The sequence below is a fragment of the Gamsiella multidivaricata genome, assembly GCF_025024155.1.
Source record: "Gamsiella multidivaricata strain RSA 2152 chromosome Unknown BC939scaffold_99, whole genome shotgun sequence".
NCBI lineage: Eukaryota > Fungi > Mortierellomycota > Mortierellomycetes > Mortierellales > Mortierellaceae > Gamsiella > Gamsiella multidivaricata.
Genome location: NW_026251807.1, coordinates 69,022 through 93,228, shown reverse-complemented (window position 1 = coordinate 93,228; position 24,207 = coordinate 69,022). Strand labels below are relative to the sequence as shown.

The 24,207-nt window shown below is 48.6% G+C and overlaps 8 protein-coding genes across 8 annotated transcripts; 5 read left to right on the top strand and 3 right to left on the bottom strand.

The window, feature by feature from the left end:
* Positions 1-352: 352 nt before the first annotated feature.
* BC939DRAFT_402903 (uncharacterized protein) lies at positions 353-1,063 on the top strand (the record flags this gene model as incomplete). Its single annotated transcript, XM_051552704.1, has 3 exons — positions 353-610; positions 730-873; positions 986-1,063. 3 exons carry the CDS (start codon positions 353-355, stop codon positions 1,061-1,063), a joined length of 480 nt encoding a protein of 159 aa, XP_051407296.1.
* A 317-nt stretch (positions 1,064-1,380) lies between these two features.
* On the bottom strand, positions 1,381-2,967 carry BC939DRAFT_481359 (mitochondrial carrier domain-containing protein; the record flags this gene model as incomplete). Its single annotated transcript, XM_051559018.1, has 2 exons — positions 1,381-2,151; positions 2,557-2,967. 2 exons carry the CDS (start codon positions 2,965-2,967, stop codon positions 1,381-1,383), a joined length of 1,182 nt encoding a protein of 393 aa, XP_051407295.1.
* Positions 2,968-3,342: 375 nt separating this feature from the next.
* Positions 3,343-7,304, top strand: BC939DRAFT_336419 (Sec34-like family-domain-containing protein). Its single transcript, XM_051551644.1, has 11 exons — positions 3,343-3,640; positions 3,731-4,074; positions 4,172-4,337; positions 4,441-4,611; positions 4,707-4,969; positions 5,062-5,185; positions 5,267-5,358; positions 5,459-5,586; positions 5,702-5,860; positions 5,947-6,890; positions 6,990-7,304. The coding sequence occupies exons 1-11, from the start codon at positions 3,509-3,511 to the stop codon at positions 7,209-7,211; spliced, it is 2,745 nt and encodes a 914-aa protein (XP_051407294.1). The 5' UTR covers positions 3,343-3,508; the 3' UTR covers positions 7,212-7,304.
* Positions 7,305-8,450: 1,146 nt separating this feature from the next.
* Positions 8,451-8,967, top strand: BC939DRAFT_481357 (uncharacterized protein; the record flags this gene model as incomplete). Its single annotated transcript, XM_051559017.1, has 2 exons — positions 8,451-8,768; positions 8,878-8,967. 2 exons carry the CDS (start codon positions 8,451-8,453, stop codon positions 8,965-8,967), a joined length of 408 nt encoding a protein of 135 aa, XP_051407293.1.
* A 1,414-nt stretch (positions 8,968-10,381) lies between these two features.
* Positions 10,382-11,718, bottom strand: BC939DRAFT_496824 (uncharacterized protein; the record flags this gene model as incomplete). Its single annotated transcript, XM_051559697.1, has 3 exons — positions 10,382-11,013; positions 11,091-11,470; positions 11,546-11,718. 3 exons carry the CDS (start codon positions 11,716-11,718, stop codon positions 10,382-10,384), a joined length of 1,185 nt encoding a protein of 394 aa, XP_051407292.1.
* Positions 11,719-13,231: 1,513 nt separating this feature from the next.
* On the top strand, positions 13,232-13,951 carry BC939DRAFT_466655 (uncharacterized protein). Its single transcript, XM_051557675.1, has one exon. It carries the CDS (start codon positions 13,523-13,525, stop codon positions 13,742-13,744), a length of 222 nt encoding a protein of 73 aa, XP_051407291.1. The 5' UTR covers positions 13,232-13,522; the 3' UTR covers positions 13,745-13,951.
* A 3,494-nt stretch (positions 13,952-17,445) lies between these two features.
* On the top strand, positions 17,446-19,947 carry BC939DRAFT_466654 (uncharacterized protein). The gene has a single exon (XM_051557674.1). It carries the CDS (start codon positions 17,813-17,815, stop codon positions 19,898-19,900), a length of 2,088 nt encoding a protein of 695 aa, XP_051407290.1. The 5' UTR covers positions 17,446-17,812; the 3' UTR covers positions 19,901-19,947.
* Positions 19,948-20,537: 590 nt separating this feature from the next.
* Positions 20,538-22,097, bottom strand: BC939DRAFT_507599 (uncharacterized protein; the record flags this gene model as incomplete). The annotated part of the gene is made up of 2 exons (XM_051560899.1): positions 20,538-20,858; positions 21,024-22,097. The coding sequence occupies 2 exons, from the start codon at positions 22,095-22,097 to the stop codon at positions 20,538-20,540; spliced, it is 1,395 nt and encodes a 464-aa protein (XP_051407289.1).
* Positions 22,098-24,207: the final 2,110 nt, after the last annotated feature.

Below are 24,207 nucleotides of genomic sequence, written 5' to 3'. Positions count from 1 at the left end.
AGATTCGCCACTTTGGACTTGTTTCCGAGAAGGACGAGCAAGGTTCGGACATGACATTCGGGATATCAAACGACATGCTCTGCTGGAAAACCTACGCTGTATCACTGACTCCATCTCGCTCATCGTTGTAATCGAACAAAAAAAAAAAATATCTAGCCAATGCTCCTGCTGCACAGTCTCAGAACCGTGCCATGTCAACTGCGGTCACAAAGTCATATCCCGGACCTCTTCAACAGCCCTCCAACGCAGTCGGTATGGACCATGGGAACTGGATAAACTGGATCGGAAGAGTGGCGTTTTGATACAGGGCATGCTCTATAAATATCAAGACGAGACGCGATTCTAACACGGAATGTATCTCCACCTTGTAGAGTACGCTCTCTCGACAGTGGACAAGATCATCAACTGGGGTCGTGAGGGATCTATCTGGCCCATGACATTCGGTCTCGCCTGCTGTGCTGTCGAGATGATGCACATGGCTGCCGGACGTTACGATCAGGATCGTCTCGGAATCGTCTTCCGTGCCTCGCCCCGTCAGTCCGATGTTATGATCGTTGCCGGAACTTTGACCAATAAGATGGCACCTGCTCTCCGTAAGGTCTATGATCAGGTATGCCTAGACATCAAAACACCTTTGTGCGGTCTGCCCCTCTCAAAACGGGATTTGATGAAAATGATACAGGGCCATCTTTTTTAATTTTACGTTTCTCCTTTTGCTGTTTGATTTAGATGCCCGAGCCACGCTGGGTGATCTCCATGGGATCTTGCGCTAACGGAGGAGGATACTACCATTACTCGTACTCTGTTGTTCGTGGATGCGACCGCATTGTCCCCGTCGATATCTATGTTCCTGGATGCCCACCAACTTCTGAGGTAATTATCTTGGATGGTTTTTTTTTTTTTTTTTTTTTACGTTATCAGCCTCTGCATCATATGACCCAAGTGGATTCAGCATTGACATCCAACTGCATTTGTTTGTTCATAGGCTCTATTGTACGGTGTGCTTCAGCTGCAGAAGAAGATGCGCAGGAGCCGCGTTACGACCATGTGGTACAGAAAGTAGAGGGCGAGTCATCTTGCCCTATGCATTATACCAGACACACTAGACCTCCCCCTCCCCCGACCTTATCAATCACGCCAATCGTCCCTCAACGCAATACAAATAGAATATTGGGAACCATTTGGAATCAAAGAGGAATTTTGCTTTTATTACGGAATGGGATGGATATATGTCGATTAGTCGATAAGCACGATATTCTATGTGTACATTCTTGCTGGGGGAGGGGGTTCATGATTGTGAAACAAGTCGTTCTATGAGATGTAGGTGTATTGGTTTTGAGTGGGGAGATGATAAAAGTCACCGCGTTTTGTCAGGCGACCCTAGTACAGGGCCTTCTTGTTCCTTTCGGATAACGGAACTTGCGACAGGGACGCGGACGTCTGCTTGGAAGCACTGATGGATCGAACGAAATCAAAGATGACGAAGTTGAGAGCGCCTCCGGGGACAGAAAGGATCGCCCTTGCCCTTGTGCCTGCAAAGAACTTCATGAACCCTTCGTTCTTCCAGATCTCCATAAAGACATCCTTCCACTTGAGCGAGGGCAAGGGCAGCTTGACTCCCGATCCATTGGTTGGCTGCAGTCGCTGCTCCGTCTGAATACGTGTCTTGACCATGTCGCTGGGTGAGGAGATCAGGACGCCGACAAACGCGGCCATGCTTCCGGCGACTGCGGAGATGATCAATTGATGTACCTCTGGTGGTGGGAAAGGAGTCTCGCTGTTCGACTGTAGTGAGCGCACGTACTGGATGCCATCCTTAACCCAGACTCTCGTGACTTCGTAGGCAGGGAAGTACGCTGCAAAGAATGGGATGGTGGACATGAGCGTGGCGACATATCCACGGAACAAAAACCGGAAGCCCTCCTGTTTGAACTGCAGCTTTAGCGATTCAGAGATCGGCATCTCCACAGGGCGGAGACGTTCGAATGATCCTTGGACGTGTAAGGGGGCTTTGGTTGCTGACGCTGTTGATCCTGCAACGACTGCCTCGGGCACGAGTGGTGGAGCGACCGATGCAGCTGTGGTCGAAACTGGTGCGGGAACGACCTTTCCTTGAGCCCCAGCCTTGGCGATTGTGATTTGTTGTGAGATCTAAGGATTCAATGACAAAGGAAGAGGGGGACAGTCAGGAACTCGACCCATTTGTAATTTCAACAAGGCCCCGTCCAGTTGAACAATAGAAAAAGAAGCACTTTGATCTCCAATAGCGCGTTGGAACACATTGGAGACACAAGAAGGGTACAGACTCTGGCACAGACATCTCGATACGGTCTTTGTATGTGAACAGGGCTCATCGGACGTGATTGATAATCGCAATATAAACACATCTCCCGCATTCTTCCTTCTTTATCGTAGAGGACGGACAAAGAGATATAAAGATAAAAAGGAAAGGGAGAACATACAACCCTAAAAAAAATAGAATTGATAGGAGAGGGAAAGAGCGCTCGAAGAGGGAGAGAAGCAGACTGGAGTAGAAATCATCCGTTTGGGGCTTACCATGTCAAAGGGCACTGCGAAGAACGTGGTGACCACTGCGGAGAAGGTGCCGAGTGCTCCGCTGAGAACCTTGGGGTCTCTGAGAAGATCGACCTTAAAGTAATCGTTCTCCTTGGTCTTTTGGGCAAGATAGTCGTACGTCGCGAACTGTAGGATCTTGGTGGTAGTAAGACCCAGACTGAAGACGGTTGCACCAGCATAGAGGGCGCGGAAGCCGTTCTTTTGGTGGACGTCCTTGAGGACTGTGTAGATGGAGGACGACACAGGGACTGAGGACTTGCGCTGCTGCAGTAGACGCACAGTCCTCACGGGGTACATGAGCAGGATGGGCGGGACATTGAGGACTGTGCCGTAGAAGTAGTACTTTGAAAAGTCGATTTTCTTGGATGGGTCGAGTGCTGGTGGCGGCATGGTGTGTGTTTGCTGATGTGTGATGTCGTGTTGAAGGACAGAGAAGAGGAGAACACGAGGGGAGTAGAGAGGGTGAGCGGAGGAGTGGCAGTAAACGGTGAGGATGGTCAGTAAGCGAGGGAAGGGTGACAACTGCCTGCGCAGCGAGGGTGGGGAGGAAGGGATGAGAGAAGAAAGCGGATGGAACGAGGGATGAGAGTGATGAGGGCGATGAAGCGATTAGAATGATGGACGCACAGCAATTGGACTTGCACCTGGGAACTGATCAGAAACCAGAAATTCAGGCACACACACACACAGAGTCAGTGCCAAGAACATATGATAGAGGAAACACACTTGGACAGGGCTCAGGAAGGCCCTTAATACATCTTTAGGGTTCACCCTCGCCTACCCCCACCCACAACAACGCGGAGAAGACGCCAGGACCGTCGTTCATGCCGAAGGAACTCTCCAACCTCGCGTCATCTCCAGAGCAGGTCCAGCCCAGCATCAGTACCAGCAACCACTCTCTCACCCCAGGACGACCAGGACCCACAACGCCATGACGACACATGCAAGGCCAGCTCACCATCGCACCCTCGACTGGGATGCCATCGCCCCTTTGTCAGAGATACAGCGACAGAGTGTGCTTGAACTCAAGGATGCATGCTCCGAGTTGCCTTTGCCACCAAATGCAAGTTCGCATGCTGTGTATCCATGACACTTTTACGCACGCGACACTACGTTCGATAACTCAGACTGACAGCGATATTGGCATTTCTAGTTGGCAGCCGAACACAGCTCTCCGTTACCTTTTAGCAAGCCAAGCAGCTCTTTCAATGACCTCTCGCAGCAGGCCGGCTCTTCCCCTGCCGCCACCAAGCAGTCCCAGTTACTCGCCTCACCATCTTTGCAGCCAGCAGGATTGCTTTCATTGAAATCAAATGCCACAAAAGAGCCGAGTCCACTTCCAAAGTCGTTGCTAGGAAATGTTACGAACAAGGACAGTGTCAATGTCGAGGAGCACGACGAGGAGCAATTGGTGCCGATCGAGACCACGCAGCAGTTCTTGGACTGGTTCTCGGGTATCGAAGGAGAGATGGAGCGGGATCAAGAGGACGTCTACAGGTATGTGTCACCAGCGTGTGCTTTATTAATCGTATGCATCGTCCAACGATCAAAGAAACATTCTCAACTCCTCATGTGCTTATACCGATCATCGTAGGAACTATCTGACTGTTGTTGAACTGTACAAAGAGGCGTGCGACGGATTCTTACAGCAGATTGACGAGACATCCGAGTGTTTCAAGAGTCTCGAGGGACACTATGCCTTTGTGGAGGAGAAAACAAGGGCATTGCAGCTTGCTTGCGAAAAACTGCTGGAAGAACAGGTAGTGTCACAGTGCATGCTAAATGCCTTTGGGAATTAGGATACTGGCTCCGTACATGGTCTTCAACTAATAGCCGTCCATTGTATGTTTGTGAATGTTACAGACCAATCTGCAAACATTGGCAGATCTTATGGCGTCTAAATTGTCATATTTCCACCAACTGGAGGCTGTAACGCGGCTCTTCAACGCCCCCGGAGATGATGTCTGTCTTCGGCCAGAATTCGCTCCAATGCTCGCTAAACTGGATGAGTGTTTAGACTATGTCCAGCAAAACGTAACTTCACCACTGGAGACTGTATCGCAATTTCCACTGAGTAGCCACACCAGATATTGTAACTAACCGGACCGATAAACAAACAAAAACGATAGATCAAATACAAGGATTCAGAGCTATACCAGATGCGTTTCCGCCAATGTATGACGCGCGGCATGACTCTCATCAAGATGCATCTTATCACAAAGCTGCGTGCGCTGAGTGCTGAGATCACCTCCAAGAAACCTGTGCTCGCCAAAGGAGAGTCCATCAAGCCGGCCATGGCAACAGCTTTGTTCTATGTCAAGTTTAGGGCCATTGCCCCACCACTTCGATCCCTGGTTGCTGAGCTGGAGAAGAGATGTGTTTCTCACAAGGAGTAAGGCCATGTTTGCTGCCAATTGGCTGGTTTCCAAACCACATTTTCCAGGCATCGCTCATCCCCTAATTCTTGACCATATCTTTTCTTAGGTACAACTCATTGCTGAATGACTGCTACAACTGCTACTTTTCGGTCCGGCAGCAGCATCTTTCATCGATGATTGTCTCTAAAATCCAAGAGATGGGTCCCAGTCAACAGGATAAGCTTAGGTTTGTAAGTATAGATTCTGAGGAACAAGGACCTTGAAATTTTTCGTATTAGAAAATCGACATTAACATCTCAACCGTGTTTTAGGCACGAAATGGACTGGCGTACTTGACTTCAGTGTGCATGGAAGAATATTCGCTCTTTTACAACTTTTTCAACACTGGAGAGTCTGAACTTTAGTAAGTCGCCGCACTGATCTTATCTTGGTGTTTATAATAATGCGGCTAGCTTTTGCAAAACTTTAATTAACGAACGTATCGTCCGATATCTACATCGCAGTGGATACCTGGATACATTGATCGGATACCTGTATGACTATCTGCGGCCCAGAATCATTCATGAAAACAAGATCGATATTCTTTCGGAACTCTGCGTCATCATGAATATCCAGCAATCGGACATTCCAAGTAAGCGCCCACCTGGAGCTATTCTCTTTTTTTTTTTTCGTTTTTGTTTCCATAGCTTTGTCTTTTTTTCTCGTCATCAAGTTCTCTAATATGTTATTATCACACTCTTCCATAGTCGATGAAAACTCGCATCTTGCATTCGGATATTTGATCCGCAATATGCTACAGGATACCCAGCATCGACTTGTCTATCGGGCACAGTCCTTCATCCGTTCAGAGATTCAAAATTACAAACCAACTCCAAACGTCCTCGATTATCCAGCTCGACTTCAAGGTAAGGGAGTCACCGCACACTGCTGATCAATGTTGGAACTATAGTTAAGAGTGTACATTACTGACATATTCTGACCTTCTTTCTAGCACCCCCACCACTTCCTAGTAACACCGATGGGCTATCAAGATCTATGTCTTCACAACACATTTACAGGGCTTCTGATGCTGAAAGCATTGCGGATTCTATACCAGAAGTATCATCGCCAACTCCATCGCTGGCAAGCAGCATCGCTGGAGGCTATTTTTCATCACCCACACTGCAGCAGTTTGATGAATCAGCGGCGATGTACCAGGGATGGTATCCGACTCTACAAAAGACTCTTTGGCTGCTGACAAAGATCTATAGGTGCGTCGAACAAGCAATCTTTGACGACCTATCTCAGGAAGCATTGTCGAAGTGCCTTGTATCGCTGAATCAGGCATCGATGACCATCAAGGAAACCAAGGATCCAGTCGACGGACACTTGTTTTTAATCAAACACCTGCTGATCCTAAAGGAACAGATCGCGCCATTCGAAGGCAATTTTGTGCATTCGTCCAAGGAGGTTGACTTTTCGCGGATGACGGACGCGATCACATCGCTGTTCCGTGATCGAACGAACCTGCTCAGTTTTGGATCTTGGTTCGGCGCTGTTTCTCAGACGATAACGCCCACGTTAGTCGACAGCTATCTGGATGCCAGACAGGAGATCGATCGGGACCTGAAGCTCGTCTGTGAGACGTTTATTCTGGAGATGGGCAAATCAGCAGTCCACTCCTTGACCGAGTTTATGAACAAGGTGGCAGGATTCAGGATCCGAGCAGATGTGGAAGCAGCGCAGAGGGAACAGGATCCTTCTGTCTCTAGTGGGCTGATGAAGAGACCACCGATGTTGCTGAAGGACAAGCCGTTCGCGAGACCGGAGGAGCTGGCAAGGATCATAACGGATTTCAAGGAGACGGTGCCGCCAAGGATCCAGTGGACTGTAAGAAAACTGTCTATGTATCTCAAGGACCCCAATACGGAAATGATCCTTATGCGGCCTATCCAGGTAAGATCACATTCAATGCTGGGGGAGGGGGGTTGCTGTTGTTGTTTGTGCTCTTTATCTGTGCATTAACGCCACGATCTTATGGTTTACTCTTCATAGTCGTTCATTCTGGAGTCCTACCAGTCGTTTTACGACACGATTTTGTACGAATACGACCCAGCGTTGACATTAAAGGCATCACAGCAATCAAATGGACAGTACAAAATCCAGCATGCAGGAATTAAAGACCTTGATCCTGTTGACAAGGTCGCGAGCTGGGTTGGTGATCTGGTCCGCGTCGAGTTGAAGAAGAATAACCCTGATTTTGTCATAGATCTTTAGATCCACACACTTCTTGTGCCGTAAAAAGAAAAAGAAATAAGAAATAAAAAATACTAATGATAATAATAAAAAGTGTTTCTGCAAACACCAAACAGCTCCAGAACTTTGGGATGCCGCTGTATTCCCTTGCATTTTAACGTTATTTTCCTGCGTGGGGGGGGGGGGGGGGGGGAGGGGGTTCGTTACGGATCTGTTTTTCATCGACCATCAAAGTGGATCTGCCCAATGCTGCGGTACAGGATCTATCCAGTTAAGCCCCCAGCACGGACCACTTATGCGCAACGGCCACGTATGGTTGGGTACATGACTGCGGTGGAACGCGTCCTCATCTTTCCCACACGAAACAATGTAGTCGACCCCTGCATGTAAAAACGTGCGGGTACCTTCATAACTGGTGTAACAATGAATATGGAGAATATGAACATTATGTTGGATCGAGTTGTTGAATCCATACCCAAGGTGGAATGGATACCGTTTACGCGGGGACGAGCACACTTTCTCCACGTGAGCGGATGGAAAGTCGGGGGGTCATGTCTCTGTTGAGAGTGGTGGAAGGACAAACGACGCTCCTTTTCTTTTGTTCAGTAGAAGCCTATGTTCCTCTCTCATTGTTCAAAAAAAAAATGCCATTGAAGAGTACTCTGGACGCAGAACGGCATGGTTACATTTTTCGGCTGGATTACCAATCCACACAACCGCCAGCGGCTCTACAAGAAGAACTCAATTGCAGGGCCAGAAAAGCAAAGACATCCACAAGGAAATTGCGGCCTTAGTCAACAAAAAACACAACCTCGAGTGGACGGGGGCCTAAGTGAAGTCAAAGATTGCCTATACGAGGATTAAGTACCGCGAGGCGGCAAAGTTGAATTCGACCGGCGCAGAAAATGTCGCCCTGAAGCAATTGGAGATTTGCCCATTGTTCCCAAGACTTCATGAAGTCTATGGCAGTAGCCTTGCGGCAGACCCCCCGGTCTTCGGCAGACAAGCAGCCTGGAACACGAATCAGTCTCCTCTGAAGACACGGATGAAGTGAGCAGAGATGTTGAGCTCCTTGACGACATCTCTGATGTCTTTTCATGTATGTAGTCGACTTTTTTTGAATCTACTACAAACAGCTCTCTGATCCACTGCCTTGATATTTGTGCTCTAGATACGCAGACAGATCGGCATAGCTTAGGTCCGGCCAACCAGCGCCGAAAAGGCAACACCCCTTTGAGCCGTTCTGCGACCTCTTCTATTATGGCCTGGGTAGAGCGATCCTTAGATCAACAAAAGCAGGCGTATGACGGGACCAGGACTGAACTGAGGCACCGGGAACAAGCGGTCGAGCAGCGGGAGCGTGAATTGACAGAGAAGCTGTTACGGGTTGCCGGGGAGTCCAGAGAACTTCTCAGGAAGGAACTCGCCGCAGAGAGGGCAGATTTCAGGAAGGAGATGGCTGATGAGAGGGCCGAGATAAGAAAAGAGAGAGTTGAGTTCAAGCGCGAGAGGGACGAGTTCTTGAAGGAGCGCGACGAGATCAAAGCACAGAATTCAGCATTACGAAAGAAGCTCGAGGTGAGAAATATCAGGCTACTATAAATAAACGTATTTTTTTTATTTTTTTATTTTTTTTTTATTTTTTCATTACTACGGTCATTTCGTTCCTGAGCACCCATGCCTTCAGTTTGTCCGTCCTCGCTTTGGCCTCTTACCTGTCGAGGTTCTCGGGCCCACCATCTATCTCCACTACTGCGACGTTTTGCTCAATCTGTAGTGGTGGGTGAAGAGCACACTGGTTCCAATTGTTCTCTGTGTCGTCGGTCTCGCCGCCGTCAGGATTCATGAGACAAAGGTTGTGTAAGACCATGCAGTCAATGATCAAACTCGACGCCTTGGTAATGTGCCTCTTCTTGTCGACCTTGACTGGTGGATTTTGAAGGGATTGCCACTTGAGCTTGAGCCACCCGAACGGCATCCTCAACCTTGACTCGCGCTGAACCGTGGAGACTGTTGAAGTGTTCTTCTTCACGCGTGATGTTCGCGCTCTTGTATCGAGGAATGGCGGTAGCGGGTATCACATAGCTCGCGTCACCCAAAAGATACTCCTTTCCTTGAAAAAAAAAATCGTTCTTTTCGGGTATAAAGATGGCCGTTCCTGTAAGTCAAGGAATCGTTCATGGATCCAACGTAGCCGGTCGAGACAAAAGTGAAGCGGCCTTGATGACCGCAGACAGCTGTACAGCCCATAGCATAGACACACTTTCGGGTATTCTATGAGGTAGTGTCATAGGCTAGAGCTGACTTAAAGGGAAATGGTACCCCGTCTACAGCATCAATTGCATTAGGAAAGCCCTTTACTTGCTTGAACCATCTGGAGATCTCGGCCCTCCTTGCTTGATCTACCCAGACAATGAACTGGCGCTCAAGCTCGTTGATTGCATGAAAACACCGCCATGTATAGAGAGGTTCACTGACTATTACCCGACACCCACTGTGAAGACCGCCTTCTGAGAGGATATGCCTTTGGTCCCGAACCAGTACAAGGTAACCAGTTGAATTTAACAGTGGAAAATGGTTTTATTGGCTAATCTAAAAGCATGAGTTTTCAACCGAGTTAAATCTTTTCAACGGCGAGTTGAATCTTGCTTCCGAATAACACGTTGCTATTGGCCTTTTTATCTGTTGCTCCCACGCGCTATCATTCCTTGTCTTCCTTCGTTCCTCTTCTAAATGCCCAGAGAAAGATGCACCCCAAAGCAACGCCTTATGAAGGATATCGAGGAGGCATTCCTCAACGCTGCTGAAGACCATGCCAGGTCCATCATGGCGGGTGTATTCACCGAACCTGCATTGCTCAAGGCATACTACAACGCGCTGGTGTTTCTACACCAAAATCAGTATGAACAATTTTATCCGCCAGGATGCACAAGGGGAAATCGTGGATGAGGAAGTTCACAGGAAGATCAGGGAGAATCAACAGCAGGAAGGTCAAGGACAGGTAGGCGAGGCAGGCAAAGCAGGCGAGGCAGTAGCTCCTCACGAGGACGGAATGGACGGAGCTGTAGCAAAAAGAAGAAGAAAAAGATTGAAGGCATGGGTGCTCAATAGCCATAACGCTATTATGCGATTAAAGCGTAGACAGGGTAGACATTAAAGCGATTCAAACGTATATTACATTGCGAACCAATCTATGTTGTAATGGTGCCGATACTGTTTCCAGTCCTTAGTTCCAGCTCTTTTTTCGCCGCAGCGAGCTCGCACAGAAGTATCTCGTATTTCGTCCTGACTTCCTCCAGTTCCTTTCTCAAGCGCTCCTTTTCTTCCTCCAGTCTCTTTCTCGAGCGCTCCCTTTCTTCCTCCAGTACCTTTCTCGAGCGCTCCCTTTCTTCCTCCAGTTCCTTTCTCGAGCGTTCCTTTTCCTCCTCCAGTCCCTTTCTCGAGCGCTCCCTTTCTTCCTCCAGTTCCTTTCTCAAGCGCGCATGATCTTCCTCCATTCCCTTTCTCAAGCGCAGCCGCTCGTCCTCCCACTCCTGCCTTGCCTGCCTGAGTGCCGCCTTGCGTTCCGCCATCTCTGCTTCAAAGTCTTTCCTGCGCCGAGAAAGAAGATCTTCCTGAACTATTGTCTGTTGCAGAAGCTGATCAGTCCAGGACTTTTGACTGTCAGCTACTTTAGATGAAGCGCCTCGGATTCCAGCAAGGTGCTCACGAATACTCGCGATAGATTCGCCTTGTTTCCTTTTTCGACTCTTTGCTGACGGTGGCATACTGCTTTTTGCTTTACGTGGGGTCGAACTGCTTTCAACAGAGACGCTGTCTATAGCTACGAAAGATCAGCGAGTATTAGAAACATGTGTCGAGCATGATAGAGTTGCACATAGCTACAAAAAGGCCCCCCACCATTATCAGACTCGTCAGAGTCGAACTGTTCGTCGTCAAAGGCGCTAGCTTCTACCTCCGACTCGTACTCAGGCTGCTCCTCGCGAGGAAGTGAGAACGTATCAATCGGTGGATCGGCATTAATGACGGCATTTGACATATAGACAGCATCGAGTCGGTCGTAGAAGGGGCACTCTTGGAGCATTTTCTTCCTCGACGTTCCATCCTCGTCTGTATATTGACCTGTCTGTTTGGCCATATCCTTGGCCTTCTTGTATTTGTCCTGTGCATAATGAATGTTGGCTTTCACTTGCTTGAGGGTCCAGATTTGGCCATATTTCTTGGTGACCAACTGCAGAATCTTTCTGTGCAAGCCCACGATGCTACCTTCAGAGGCCTTCCTGAAGTTTTTAAGTGAATTATGGTTGATAGGGTCCGTGAGTCAGTCGACGAGAATGTCCATGCCAGGCTTTGACCAGAACTTGGAGGTCGTTTCGACAGCATCATCACCAGTTGGTCTTTGGTATCGATTTCGTGTACTGTGTGAGTAAGTTGCAACGGACGACGAAGAGGAAGCCACAGAGGAAGGTAACTGCTGTTGTGGAGCAAGTTGGAGAGGTCGAAGCTGACTACTGCTCGCGCGTGTCATCGTGGGCGAACAAGATCTGACGAATCTTTCCGAAGCAACAGGAGCGCGTTGGGCAGAGAGTATTGGAAAGAGGCAGTTGGGAAGTACTGCACTGAGGGGACAAAGTGTGATTGAAAAGAAATTGTTGTTGTTGACGAAGGTGGTTTTGAGTGTTTTCTGGCTGATAAAAGGAAGAATTATGAGATTTCAAAAGGGGTGAAGGGGGTGATGCGTTCGAGGGAGCAGGGGATGCAAGGGCATTGTTGATCGGGTATTGATGAGAAGGAATTTGACGGACATCCTCATGCTGAGAAAGGCGTATGTGCTGGGGAAAACCAACCGATGGAAAGTAATCTATTGGCCAACCTTATTGTTCACCATTTTTAACATTCAACTATTTTCTATGGAATTCAACCATCATCATTGCGCTTGAGTGGGACTCGGATTTGAACCCATCGAGCTTTTTTATATCACCGACTGGTAGCGAAAAAAAAAAAAAAAAAAAAAAAGCGCAACGGCATCCAAAGTCCATGAGCCCTAGGCGGACGCGTGGTGAAGGGAGGTTTCTGGTCGAGGCAAGTACTTTTTGGAATAAAAAATTTAAAAAAAAAAAAAACTCAGCACTCGCGTCGCGGAGGCGAAGCGGTCCGAACCTTAGACTCGATCGTGATGTATATATCCCGAACTAAAAAAAATCTGTCGCGTGCGGGGAGGAAGATAGAACCCCATTTTCGACACAACGTTCGGTCTCTGAACCCATTATAGAATGTATTCCATGTCACAGTTGCATTTGTTTGTCACCAAGAGCAAGCGAGCGTGATGGGGCGGGGCTGCTGCTTCGCCCGGCTTTTTTTTTTTTTTTTTTTTTTTGAGGGTAGTGTGTGTGCTAATGAAGGTAGAGCTATCCCATCATCCGCCGCGTGCAGGATCACCCTAGAAATCTGTCAAGCTAATAAAGGACGCGTGTGGTTTTTTTACGGGGAAAAAAAAGACCAGCTCGCTGCGCCTGTTTGGTGTAATGTTGCCTTCACGAGGCTCTCGGTATCGGAACAAAGCCGATCGTGTGCGATGATTTCAATACAGCACCCATCTGCTGCTGCTGCTGCTGCTCTCTTTCCTATCCTATCACCGCGCTATTATCAAGGCACAATGAGTGAGCGCCACCACCCATCCACTCACCCTCCCACTCCATCACAACTGTTCAGTCTTTACTACAAATCATCCTCCAAAAACGAAAGATGATTTCGTAGAAAATGAACGCGCTGTGCAACTACTCGCGAAGAAAAATAAAAATGCACATATAGTCTAGTTTGCACACCACTGCATTGCATAGTCTGTTTCTTTTGGATAGCCTGCATTCTACTTTGGTAGGCATGCGGGGTCGAGACACATCTAGACCCTCACAGATGTGCAAATGAAAAATGCGCTTGGGGGACCTGGCACAGGTTGAAAGTAGAAAAAAAAAAAGAAAAAAAAAAGAGAGATTTGATAGAAACGAATAGTGAGAGGTCAAGGGCGTGCTTTCTAGACTAGGAAAAAAAGGAAAAAAAGGAAAAAAGGACAAAAAGGCTAAATGCCATGCAGCGGAAAATAGGGGATGTTTGAGTGTGGAAAAACCATGGTCAATGAATGGTTGGTATGAATGTATGTGCTTGATTCAACAACGTGCCCAGGTCTTTAACTCATACACGTTGTCCCCGTCTCTGGGCTGTATAGTGATGTGTTGATGAGCAAAATAAAAATAAAAATAATCCCCTCTGGTAGTACACGGAAATAACAGTAAGCATGGCGTCTGCTCAGTTACAATTGTCTCGAGCTCTCATTGATGTTCTGGTCTTTCGTTCTCTTGTGTTGCTCGATTACGCCTACTGTGTTCATCCGAACAATACGTCGTGAATGGACTCTCAAAATTACACTGGTTAGCGATATCTGGTGTACCCAGCCGAGTAGAGAGGGACGATGCTTCGATCGAGCTACATATCAAATGCTGTATCATCTCGAATGGGATGGAGCCCATCCATGTTGCAAAAAAGATAAGAAGACATGATAGAAATTAAGATGGACTGCATCCGGCTGAAATGGGAAAACTGTCCAAATAGAAACGGCACCCCAGCATAGGGTGTTGGCCATCCTGTTCGACAACGGATCCAAGTGCTCAAGGACACTCTTCTTCATCACTCATCACTATTTTCCATTCAATCAGGAGCCACTGTCTATGAGGGGAAGGGAAGAGGGGGGTCTATGTAAGAGAGTGAGATAAGGGATGAGGCACATATATGAAAAGAACGTTCTTTTTCTCGGTTCCGCAAAATGAAGAGAGCGCTACACACTACAGCTTGGACCAAGTGGCCTTTCCGTCACCTTTGGGCTCTCCATCAGACACATGTGCCCGTGCCTCTGCAAAGAGCAATGAAAAGAGGGTCGAGAATGAAGCAGCAACTCCGCTCAGCTCTGGTCCAAGCTACAAGCGTGGTGTGTGCCCTTTGCATAGTTAATGTCCTTAAGCTTTTGACCTGCACGCCAATGCAGAGCAGACGTGTGCGGTACGCATCAGTCTTTAATACACATACTGACACATCTAGTCTTTCTCTGATCTATTAACAAGGCTCCTTTGCTCACCTACCCTTTGATGCGCAGGTGGAATGCACGCATTGCATATGAGATTTCTACTTGAAACTTGTATGTAATCTGGTCGCAGGTTTTTCTGACATGCCCAAGGGAGGTCTTAGTAAACCCGACACGTAACCCTGACAGTCTATATTGAACTGCTTTCAGCAGTTCAGAAACCCCTTCAGGAGAAGAAGGGGATAATGTTTATGGAAAGCAAGCAACCAGTACTCCCTTTGATTCTCCGTCGTACCCATCAGACCCTCTAGCTTTGCATGAATCACATCCTTGCACGTCGTTTAAAAAAACAGCTGGGACTGTAACTGATGCAAAAGACATTTGTATGTAACGTAATCCTGGTTGTGAAAGAACGGAACAACGCGTAACCGAGCGCCTTTTGAACGGGATACGGGCACTCTCGAGTCGAAAGCACCAGAATCGCGTCTATCCTTGGATATGGTCAGCCTTGCCTCCAATGAGGTTTGAATCCTCTATTTCGGCTCACCCCGCTCAATTGAACAACTGGCACACTAAAGTATCCGAATCAATTCCCGCGACTTATTGAGTTCTTCAGCTATGTCCGCTATCGCTCTCCACCTCAACTCAAACACCCCCTTTGTACTATATAGTCTTGGACTGAACCTATCCTTGCTTGCAAGTTTGCGTAAAGGAACTAAGCGGTGGCAGCATAAAGGGTCGACATTGATGGGTTTTTAGGGGGTTGCGACATCAACTCCGTAAAAAAAAAAAAATACAACGAGCGCATTAGGAGGGCAGAAGCAGTAGACCCGCGACTTGTTCAGGTCAGCTCTATGACAAAATGAAGAGGTATGGCTGCAGCCGGTTTCGCACCATTACCGGTTGCACCGGACCAAACGTCTATTATTACAACGAACATTTGCGACGCTGAAGGGGAATGCATAACGGGGGTCCTCCAGATGGTTTGCGGGGCATCGAGCACTACTACTGTAATGCTATCTTGGTCCTTCCCGATGCCTATTATGGTATCGTGGCGCAGTTGGATATGGGTCAGATCATGGTCTAGGGTTACTGATAGACTAATTCTATACTCTGGCTTTTTTTTCCTCCTGTTTTCCCGCATGCGCTTGGCGATAGGGTATCGGCTAGAATCTATGAATCTATGAGAGAGAAAGCTATACCAGACATGACGCGCAAGAAGACGAGTAGAGGCCCTGTCCAGGCTAGACAACAACCGAGAAGCATGCATGCGGACTTGACAAACAAAGCAGGTAAAAGCTATGGCATGTAGACCGCGGATCAGCTCAATTCGGACTAAAGAGAAGGGCAAAGCCGTGGTTCATAGCGCGTGTGCGAAAGGGAGAGAGACAAAATTCGGATTGCTAGTGCGCTGACGCCCGAGATGCGGGCAAAATGAATAGCAGCTGTGTTATGAATGCTCAGTGCTCCCTGCTCAGACAGCAACCAAGCAGAAGGTCGAATGAATTCTACCCGATTATATCCATATGGACGATGCCCTGAGAAAGAAAGAAAGGGTTAAGGGCAAAGGGCGAGGGTCCTCCTTTTTGTGCAACTACACCAGTTTTTTAATTGGGATGTATTCATTCGCCCACTAGGGTGGATATACCGAAATCTAGAGTCCTCTCTCCTCTCCCTCCCTTTCACCCCGTCCCTCCCTCGACTGCAGTCGCTCAAACAGAACAGCCGCTCCGTTCAGCCTTGTTTACTGTTCTCTTTCTGTTGTGCGAGCAGCAGCAGCCTGTCGAGGATACGCGTAACGGAGATTACTCAAGATCCATTCGCCAGTGAATACCGGCGCATCTTGTCATCTCTGGCTAGCCTCAGGCGACGATTCTACCTCTCTGCCGATTCACTTCTGCCACGAGACTTCAATGGCTGGAGAAAGTCGATCGCTAGATCGCCATCTGCATGACAGGAAGTCAGGGCTGAAAAGGGCCGGGGGGCAGAATCTACTACACATCTTTAATTTAACATTGCAGCACACCGAAGGTGATCACGAAGGAGGCAAGGGGAAGAGCAGGGAGTTGTCTGACCCCATTAACCCGCCCATCCTGTTTATTACTATTACCAGAATTCAGGGACGTCTCTTGTCCAGTTGGTCTGCTCTTATTCTGTCATGAGCACAGGGCAGGAATCGCCAGATCGGACTGATGTACCGTATACAGTGTACTGTCCTCATTACTGCATTTCCTTTTTGGCTGGTACTACGACCGTCTCGCGTTCCTGGGACAAGCGCGCCCGCACACGCTTTGTGGACAATCTTGTCCAACCATCGACGCCAACATTCCTTCCATGCATTGTGTGTTGTGGGACAGCCTCCATTGTTGAACCACAGAGTATAGAGCACCAGGTACTCTGCTGTGTGTGCGTGCCATGGGCGGGGGCCGCGTGATAAGCGAAGAAGCCTTATTTTCTTTTTCTTTCTTCTTCTTCCTCTTCCTCCTCCCTTCCCCCTTGCTTGGATTTTGTAATGGCGTAATGGTCGGATAAGGTTGAGGACCTCTTAGTATGGCGGTCAATGCTGGTACGTGTTTGTCCATCTTCCGGCTTATCGACGGTATGTGCTCCAAAGCCAGCTAGCTAACATCTGGATACATGATGAACCAAGAGATGGACGTGTCCAATGTAGATAGTTGTGAATGGATCCCAATGGTCTAGTCTCTTCAGACGTACTAAGGCACATGATGGAGGTGCTTATGTAGCGTGCATGGGATTGAAAGAGGAAGAATAGTAGACAGGGCCCTTTCAGGTATTACTGCCTTGCATCCCCTTCCAGTTTGCGGTCGAAGGATAGAGGAGCTGTGCGATCTATTGTATGGTCGATGTATGCATGCTCGCCTAATAGAAAGTAGAAAGAGAGAGGCAAGCACGATGGAGGAGGGGGTGTATACAATAGGCGATTGAATAGGGCCCATGGTGTGATAGACTACGCAGGTGTGTCTGGATGGGTGTTTGTGTGTTTGTGTGTGTTTGTGTGTGTGGATGTGCGTGAATGTTTTGTTTGTGCGCGATACTTTTGCGGGGCCGTGCAGCGACTGAATTGACTGAGTAACAACACCGGAATTGATATAGGATCGCCCTCGTCCTCACTGCGTATAAATGGCACCCCTCCAATGGCTCAACCCTCCCGAGGATTTAATAAAGAAAAGAAAGCTCTCGCACCCGTACCCATCCACACCCTCTCTTCACACCCTTCTTCTTCTCCATCCCCGCCTTCTTCTCTTCTTCTTCTTCATCTTCATCTCCTTCCCCCCTTACGACATTCGCATTGTACCATATTTACATACATATATACCCTCTCTCCCTTCCTCCCTGCTCATCCCCTCGCTACACCCACACCGAAACAAGAAAAGGCACCGGCAGTGGATCCTGAAAATCAGTCCCCGTTCCCTCCCCCCGCACCTCCGTCTTCCTGCATACCATCATCTCGGCGTCCATTTTAGTGCTTGCCCGACCTGGCTCATTCACCTTCTATCCTTTTCTCGCCCTCTTTCTCTTTCCTTTCAAAATGTCACACCTCCTTCAATACACTCCATCCCATCAGATATACCCTAGCAAACAGCAACAATCGGCGACATACTCCAACACTGTACACATTCCAATGATGCTAGGCATCTCCTCCGGCATGCTCAGAAACAACACAAGCAGTAATCTCGGTAGCGATAGCTCGATCGACGTCGGATATTCCAGCTACCTCCACAATCTCGGAATGGATCTCGCCTCGCCTCCCTCCTCTGGTTTAAAACAAGATGTCATGCCTGTTAGCGATAATACCCAACCTCCAAGTCTTATTAGTATTCGAAGGGATTCTGGCTTTGCACACTCCTCGCTGAACGAGCTTTCAATGAATATCATGTCCCCAAATTCTAATCGAAGGGTAGTCAAGGGAGAGGTGACAGCTCATCCACGGCACTCCGCACACAACCTTGGCAGCCTTCAAAGCAGCGATTCTTCGGTCTTCCTTTCTTCGCCGTCATCCATTACATCTTCCACAGCTGCAGATGGATCTACGCCCATCGTACCCTCCATGCCCAACAATGCTATGGACTACCTCCTGAACAATGTCCAGTGTATGTATCTCCAAAACGAGCAACAAAATCAGCACACTATGACCAGCGCGTCTGCCCCATCTGCGCACTACACTGCATATTCGCCCAATAGTCTTCAGGGGCCCTCGATGATCGGAAGTAGTCAATCCTCCTCGAATGCCAACAACTCCTGGAACATGACAGCATTCTCCTCAAGCACCAATCTTCCCACTGCTCAGTCCCTTTTCGCGAACAATGGGCTCATGAGTGCAGTCTATGGGGTGCAACAGCAGCAGCAAAATACTGTCGCGATCGCTCCCTCCCATCAAGTGCAGGAGAAGCATTTGACCCAGCAGAAGCTCATGTCGCCTCTGCAGTACCACCCAAGGCAGGGACAAATCCAGCGTCCACGTCAGCGAAAGCCTCAGCTCCAGATCGTGATCGACGATGAACATGGCCAACAGATCCCTGTGATGGCCCCCAATGTCAACATCGTCACCTCTGGTTTCTCCGCCCAGTCCGCTCCATGGGATTCATTGGTCTATGAGGTGACACAACCATCGGCTCCGGTCGCCTCACCGTCCATGTCTGCGGCCAGTAACATTGTCCAGGCCGGCCAGCAAGACTATTCATGGGGCTTTGTGTCCTCTCCTGTCGAGTCCAGCTTCTCCTCGGAATCGTCTACGCCCTCTTTCGCGTCGCCCTCGTCGTCCTATACTTACTCGGAGATGACTCCTTCATGTCAGTCCTCTCGAGCGGCCTCGCCCTCATCTGCATATGATGGGTTTGTATCCGAACGTCGTATCAGACGAGTTGAATTCGATGGCTTGTCCAGTTCGATTATCCGCTCTCGCAAGTCCTCCACGTCGTCCACGTCCTCGATGGGTTCTCAAAGGCGGACGTCCAACCTTCGTGAGCCCTCTGCTTGCGGTATTTTAAGCCCCACGTCCCCACAGATGAACCAAATCACGTCGACGACTTCGCCCACGCACCAGTGCCCGCAATGTGGTCAGTGCTTTGCTGGGCCCGCAGTGCTGGTCCGACACATCGAGTCCATCCACGAAAAGCTGCTCTGGAACTGTGTCGGCTGCAAGTCAAATCTCTCTCGGAGGGACGCAGTAACGCGCCATATCAACCTCTCGCCCATGGATTCGATCTGCCGTGCTGTCGGCACGATCGGTCAGGTCAAGACATCGAATGGGATCGAGGTCCATTACGAGGTCAGCTCCTATCGTGCAAAGCCCCTGGATGAGGTCATGAACCGTATGGGCAAGAAGATATCGGCGGCTTTGAGGAAGGAGATCGATAGGACCAAGGCTGCTATGCGGATGAGGGAGGCACATGCTAATGCTACAGCAGCTACAGCAGCAGCCTCCGCTCCCACGCTCGTTACTGCGATCCCTGTCGCTATGCAGAGCGTAATGGAAGAGAAGGTGCTGCTGAACACGGGCGGCGAAATGGAGATGTGCAGTATGGAGGAGAACGGCTTTCTTGAGGATGGGGCTAGCAAGAAGCGCAAGCTGTCCTTGATGGCATATGACGATGTCTTCGGACCAAATAAGAAGTAGAGATCAATTCATAATCATATTATACCCCCCCCCCCCCCCTCTCCTCCTGCTTCCTCATTCCATTATACCCTACATACATTTCTTGTCTATATTACCATGCCAGTCTTTATCATTCGTTGCTTATCGTTCTGTCGTCCGCAAAAAAAAAAAGAAGTAAATATGTATAATTGAACAATCGATCCGAATTTGACTTTGTGAAGTTTACAAGGGTGTGACAGTACGAACTCTATCTCTAGAAACAAGATAAAGTTTGGACGATCGGGTTGTGAACACGCAGCAAACACGCAAGGTACACGTAATAAGGCTGTGGTCTACATGGCAGACTTGCCTTTTTTTTTTTTTTTTTTTTTTTGGAGCTGAAGAAGCAATTTTTGGTCCGAGCCATGCGACTCAAAGGCAGAGGGATGAATTGAATGTCGATTCCATTATGTAAGGAAGGGTGTCGCTATTATTGCGGTGCTGTTGTCAACACACGTGGAAGGTCCACTTATTTTCTATTTCCTATTTTTATTTATTCATTTTTATAATAAAATACGGGAAAGAAACCCCAGCCATTTTCTCACTCTAGATCGGCCTTTCTTTCTCTGACCCCCCACGCGCGGTCTCCTCTCCCCTCCCTCTCCCATACTTCCTCATTTCAACTATGGAAGTATTTTGCTCTCATCTTCTCGAGGTCGACCTGGATAGTCTTCTTCCCATGCGGACGTGTCGGGTAGAACCTGACCGTGACCTCGATCTCGTTTTCGGAACTCATGAGGCTATAGATCCGCATCCGGAAACAGCGCGAGCTGGGATCCGCCCGGGTGATGTGTCGCTGGGCCGAGAACTCGTTCGAGAGCGAGGTCTGGCAGGCCTCGCAGCGCACGGGCGAGTACTTCCCTCGCCATTTGTGCCCGGCGGTGTGGCGGAGAAGCGAGGGACTGCTCGAGCAGGCGATGCTGCAACCAGGGTGGTTGCACTAATTATTATAATTAATTGTTACCACAAATAAAGCGCTCGTCTCAGGTCAGAAGGATCATCGAAAAAGCAAAAGAAAAAAAAAGAAGAAAAAAAACACACACACACAACACGAACAAATTAACGTCTTGGACAAACAGCAAAATGAAAACAACATAGTACTTACACGAAACTGTCCTCTGAGTCCCCTGGGCTTGCTCACAGGAGCCTTGGTCGGCTTGCGGGCTCGATTTCTACGTTTGGCCGAGGAAACCTCCGTATGGGCATCAGCCAAGTCCGAGTCATCCGAGATTGACCCCTCATCAAAATACGGCACCGGAGCCGATGACAATGAGAGGATCGGGGCAAAGGACAGTGCGTGAGCCGGAGTCGCCAAGGACGAGAGAGTCAACGTTGGGGGGCACGAGCCCGACGACATCTGCATGGGGGGATCCTTTCGGTCGACGCCCGCCGGCATTGGCATGCTCCGAACGATACCCTCTGAAATCTCAAGCTCGTCAAAGGGCTTAACAAAACTCTCGCTCGCGACCCCAGTCGAACAACTAGGTTCTCCCTCAGTGAGCTCGAAATGGCCGTTCTCGGAGCTCACCGAGGCCGAACCTTCGGGGCTCGAAAGCCGACCAAACCTTTGGGTTCGGTACTCAGAGGAACTGATCGTAGCGGGCTGCGTGAACATGTGCGGATAGGAACTCAAGAGCTGGTTCTGGTGCGAGGCGTGGAGCTGATACTGAATCTGCTCCAGCGATGCATACTGAGCCTGCTGTTGCTGGCACTGCACACCTTGAGGCGACAGGTAAGTGGGGAGAGATGACGCGACTTGCAACGTCTGCAGCTGGAATAACTGCTGTTGTTGGATCATCATCGGCTGCGATTGGTTCGCATGCACTTGCTGGTATAGCAAGGGGAAAGACATGTCCTGAATTTGATGTGGCTGCTGCTGCTGCTGAGGCGCCACTCCGACATCGTAGGCAGGAGCCAGAGAGACATTTGAGGGCTGAGCAGAGACAGAGAAACCTTCGAGGTTGAAGATCAAGGTGCTCTCTGGATCCATTGTGGTATCCTTGTCGAACAGGCCGTCTTGAGTACCAAGCTCGAAGCTTTCGATACCGTGCACAGCCTGGAACGTCAGAGGACAGATGGGAAAGTGAGTCATGACCGGCTCGGAGGTGGCAGCGGAAAGCGTATGGTCGCTGGTCACGGCCTGGAATGAAGTATGCCCGGACGATGGTAGGAAATTCATCGGTAGATGGTGGGAGCTGATTCCAATGGGGATTGACTGTGAGGATAATTCACGGTGTTAAGAAGTACCTTTTTTTTATTTCTTTTTGTGGGTTAAGTGGCTGTTGCTGCTGTTACTGTTGCTGTTTGTTCTGTAGTTTTCTGAAGTGTTTGTGTATGTTTGGAAGAGACGCGTTTGATAAAGATAAAAAGGCGAGGAAAAACAAAAAAGAAACCCTCGGGAAGGAGGGGCCATGCTACTTATACCCAACTATCGCTGCTTGATACCGTTTCTTTTCCGATAAGCAGCGTAGAATTCTTTATGCCAACGGTAAACTGCATCAACCCATGGTTTGAGCTCACTATGGCAGACGTTATCACTTGATCGGGGTCCAGGGCTATCCAAATATAGCGAGTTCAATGCGCGGAGGGCCAAAGGAACCTTTATTGCAGAGAGAAAGGGAATCGCTTTTATAAAGACTATGCGTGTGTGGCAATTGAAGCCTTTCACGCAAATTGCTGCATTTCCTTTTTTTTTTTTTTTTTTTTTTTTTTTGGCCTTTGTCATAACCCATGCAATGGTTGTGGCGGAAGACTATGCTACGGACGCTTGCCATGGGAGAAGCACCTGATAGTAACTGGCATTGCAACTTGCCTGCATTTGAGGGACATTAAATTGGTTATGTGAATTTGCTACGCTGTTTTTCCACAAGGAGACAAATGAGCTCTAGTGAATGGTTTCTTCTTGGAGGTGAGGTTGCGCTGGCGCGTCTTCTATGTTACACCGCAGTTGTGTCGCAAGAAATCCATGGCAACGAATACTTGTGTACCTTTTAATACTCATCCTTTCGTTCAGTTCTAGCCGTACTCTCAGTGTCCAAAATATAGCGCAAGGTATCTGAATTTCTGCTGAAGCGCGTTCATATATGAGGGTCCAGCGCCAAATTTAGTCTTTATTGGGATACGTATCTCTCCCTCATGCACGACGACATGCAGACCATATGTGAGCGTCACCCCTGTTTTTTGTTCTACCGATGCTGTTGTGCAGTTCCTCAAGCAGCACAATGAGCCTCGGATGGAATCATCCAAAGTCGAAAGCGACTCACGCGACTACATAGTCCTAGGTAAGTTCTTCCTGGGTTATTTGCCACTCCTGCAGAGTGTTGGCCGGGGGACACCCTGCTTCCTACGGTGCATGACACCAAAGGTCAAAGCTTGATTGGCCATCCGACTGTCACGCCGCCCTCGACCACCCTACTCCTCCCGCTCCTCTTCCTATGGATTAATGTTTTTCATCAATTCATCCTTTCCGCATTGTTAGTCAATCACCTCGGTCTGAACCATCCAGATAGCATCGGGGTTTAGTCCAAGAGGATGACTTGACAGGTGTGGATATCGCTCACCTACAGCGCATAAAGAGCAAAAAGGGATGGCTTACCTTCCATCCCCCTCTTGCCTATACGGAAAGAAAAAAAGAAGAAAAAAAGACGAATGTGGCGGCGTGCGACCCAGGCACCCGGACCAGTTTCGTCTGCTTCGCCTGGTTCATTTTTTTTTCTTTGTTTCCCGGCAAATGAACAATGGCTCTGAGTAACCCACTTGGTTCAGCGTTATGCAGCACAACAGTTTTATATAATGCTCCATGATCGGTAAGTCTCCCGGTATATTTTTAGACGACCCATTGCACTGGTCATCCAAGGGTCGCGGAGTGCACCTACTCGGCCTTGACTCAAGGTTCGGATGCACAGCAGCTCAAAATTCATATTTGTGCTAGGCAAGCCTTTTTTGCACGCGTCTCAGCCAGCCAATCACACACATTTCTACTTTGCGTAGACAGACATCTCTGACCGTCGACCCCTTTTTTTTTATTCATTTCAAGCATAGATCACAAAATCACTGGTGCCCGTTCCTGAACAGTGAAAAAGCCGTAGATATGCAAACACGTCTTCGACAGCGCTCCTCATTCACCAAAATGCCTTGTTCCTTTGGAGGTAATCAGATTCTCTTCCACTGAAAGGCTGCCGATCGAGGGGAGGAAGAAGGAAAGTCTATGAAAACGTATAAAGGACAGTCAAAAACCCTAGTTGCACGTTCTATCTCTTTTTCTTTCTCTCACTTTTCAATTCTCCCCA

What these genes read in the sequence shown, in the direction of transcription:
- BC939DRAFT_336419 (XM_051551644.1), top strand. Translation starts at nt 3,509, where the DNA reads ATGACGACACATGCAAGGCCAGCTCACCATCGCACCCTCGACTGGGAT. An exon ending in GATCAAGAGGACGTCTACAG is followed by an intron (nt 4,075 to 4,171) that starts GTATGTGTCACC and finishes CGATCATCGTAG; the next exon opens with GAACTATCTGACTGTTGTTG. An exon ending in TTATCCAGCTCGACTTCAAG is followed by an intron (nt 5,861 to 5,946) that starts GTAAGGGAGTCA and finishes CCTTCTTTCTAG; the next exon opens with CACCCCCACCACTTCCTAGT.
- BC939DRAFT_466655 (XM_051557675.1), top strand. Translation starts at nt 13,523, where the DNA reads ATGTTCTGGTCTTTCGTTCTCTTGTGTTGCTCGATTACGCCTACTGTG.
- BC939DRAFT_466654 (XM_051557674.1), top strand. Translation starts at nt 17,813, where the DNA reads ATGTCACACCTCCTTCAATACACTCCATCCCATCAGATATACCCTAGC.